Here is a 1632-nt window from a genome sequence, read left to right on the forward strand (position 1 = left end):
TTTTTTAACTAGGATGGGGTGAGAGACGGTGTCAAAGGCCTTGCTGAAGTCCAGAAAGACTACATCCACCGCGACACCTGCATCCATGGCCTTTGTGACCTGATCATAGAAGGCAATCAGGTTGGTCTGACATGATCTCCCCTTAATAAAACCATGCTGATTGCCCCTGAGCATCATTTCTGATGCCGGCCCCTCACAAATGTGCTCCTTGATGATCTTCTCAAATCTATCTTTTAGTAGACCAACTTAAATAGTTGGAGAACAATTTTTAAGCAAGCTTTTGATTCAAAAACCCTTCATCAGGCTAAGGAAGTTTCAGCAGTTGATGTGTAAACAGAGATATCACAGTCCTGAACACCTACCTGGACACTTCACATCCATGAAATAAGAATTTGGACTCTGGACCAACCGTTTCTTTTTGTGTTTTTTCTTTTCCTCCTCCAAGGAGGGGTGCACCAGATCTCTAGCCAGCTAGGGCAGGAGAGCAAAAAACACACACCAAGCATTAGACAAGAGTTCAGCCCACCCCCGTGGGTTGGATGGGGACATTTTGTCCCCATTGTGCTGCTTTGTTCTTAGTGAGCAAAGGCAGTTTGAGGCACAAAACTGAAGCCACTACGTCCAGCCCAGCGTGGGGTATACATAGGGGCCGCATTCACATTTTTAAATCCTTTTTCCTCAGGCTGCTGACTTTGCATTTTACGTTAACAAAGTACAGCGAGAGCCCACCTGTCCGCCCCCGCCACCTCATCCTACGAGGGGCCCCGCGGCGGTGCCGAGATGCAGCCGCCGGGCCAGGACAGCGGTCCCAGGCCGGGTCGGGCCGGGCGTGCTGCTGCGGCGCCCCCAGGCGGGAGCAGCAGCCGTCTCGCACCGCCTGGGCCAGAGCGGACATCGCTGCTCCCCGAGAACGGCTGTGGCCACGGCCAGCCCCGCACGGCCCAGTGCAGCCGTCTTCAGCGGGCGCCCCGCGGCCTGCCACGTCCCGCAGCTGCTTGGAGCCCGTGGCCAGGACACTACGCAGCTCCCGCCGTTGACGGCCCCGCCCCCCGGAAGGCGCTGCCTCGAGCGGGGCAGGAGGGGCTGACGATCCCCCGCCTCGCCCCCAGCTTAGAGCTCAGCCGTTAACCCCCCCGCCCGCGGGGCGCTCGGCGGGGGCTCGCGCCGCTCCCGTAAACAACTCACAGGCATGTTTCCCCAAGCGGAAGCCCCGTCCGCTTGAACCTAACACGGGCCCCGAGGGCAGCCAATCAGGGCACGCCCCAGTCGCACGCGCTCCTCGCCCTGTGCTTCTGTTTCCGGGGGGGGACTCCGGAGGGGGAGGCGCTCTGGGCGCGGCGGACTGTTCTCTATGGCCCTCCAGGGGTACCGCTGTGTCCCTGCCGAGCTTGGCTGAGGCAGCACGCTGCCCGCCCTGCCCCTCCTCCCCCCGCGCACACCTGCTGTCGCACCTGCGGAGCCCCGGGCCTGGGCCCAGCACCAGCCCTTGCCAGCCCTGCTTCATGAGAAACCTGGTCTGTCTCAGCGCCCCTGGGGCGCGCAGGGGGCACACTCCAAGCGTTGGCTCTGTAGGGCGGGCAGAATAAAGGCCGGAGTCGTCCCAGCTTTCCACATCTCTGAACTGCCAGGCGC

At 60.8% G+C, this 1632-nt stretch overlaps 1 protein-coding gene across 2 annotated transcripts in view; it reads right to left on the bottom strand.

Annotated features, from left to right (window-relative positions):
* Positions 1-1291, bottom strand: part of RPS27L (ribosomal protein S27 like) — a 5222-nt gene extending 3931 nt beyond the window's left edge. The window contains exons 1-2 of one of the 2 annotated variants that reach the window (XM_019504372.1): positions 1186-1291; positions 363-471 (exon numbers count right to left, since the gene is read on the bottom strand). In XM_019504372.1, the coding sequence (XP_019359917.1) occupies positions 363-471; positions 1186-1191 (115 nt within the window). In that variant the 5' untranslated portion in view covers positions 1192-1291. Of the gene's footprint in view, positions 1-362; positions 472-874; positions 937-1185 lie in introns of those variants that run through there. The other variant, XM_019504371.1, reaches the window with a different exon arrangement.
* Between the last annotated feature and the right edge of the window lie 341 nt (positions 1292-1632).

This window comes from Gavialis gangeticus, unplaced genomic scaffold (genome assembly GCF_001723915.1).
Source record: "Gavialis gangeticus isolate Ggan-Ray unplaced genomic scaffold, GavGan_comp1, whole genome shotgun sequence".
Lineage (NCBI taxonomy): Eukaryota > Metazoa > Chordata > Crocodylia > Gavialidae > Gavialis > Gavialis gangeticus.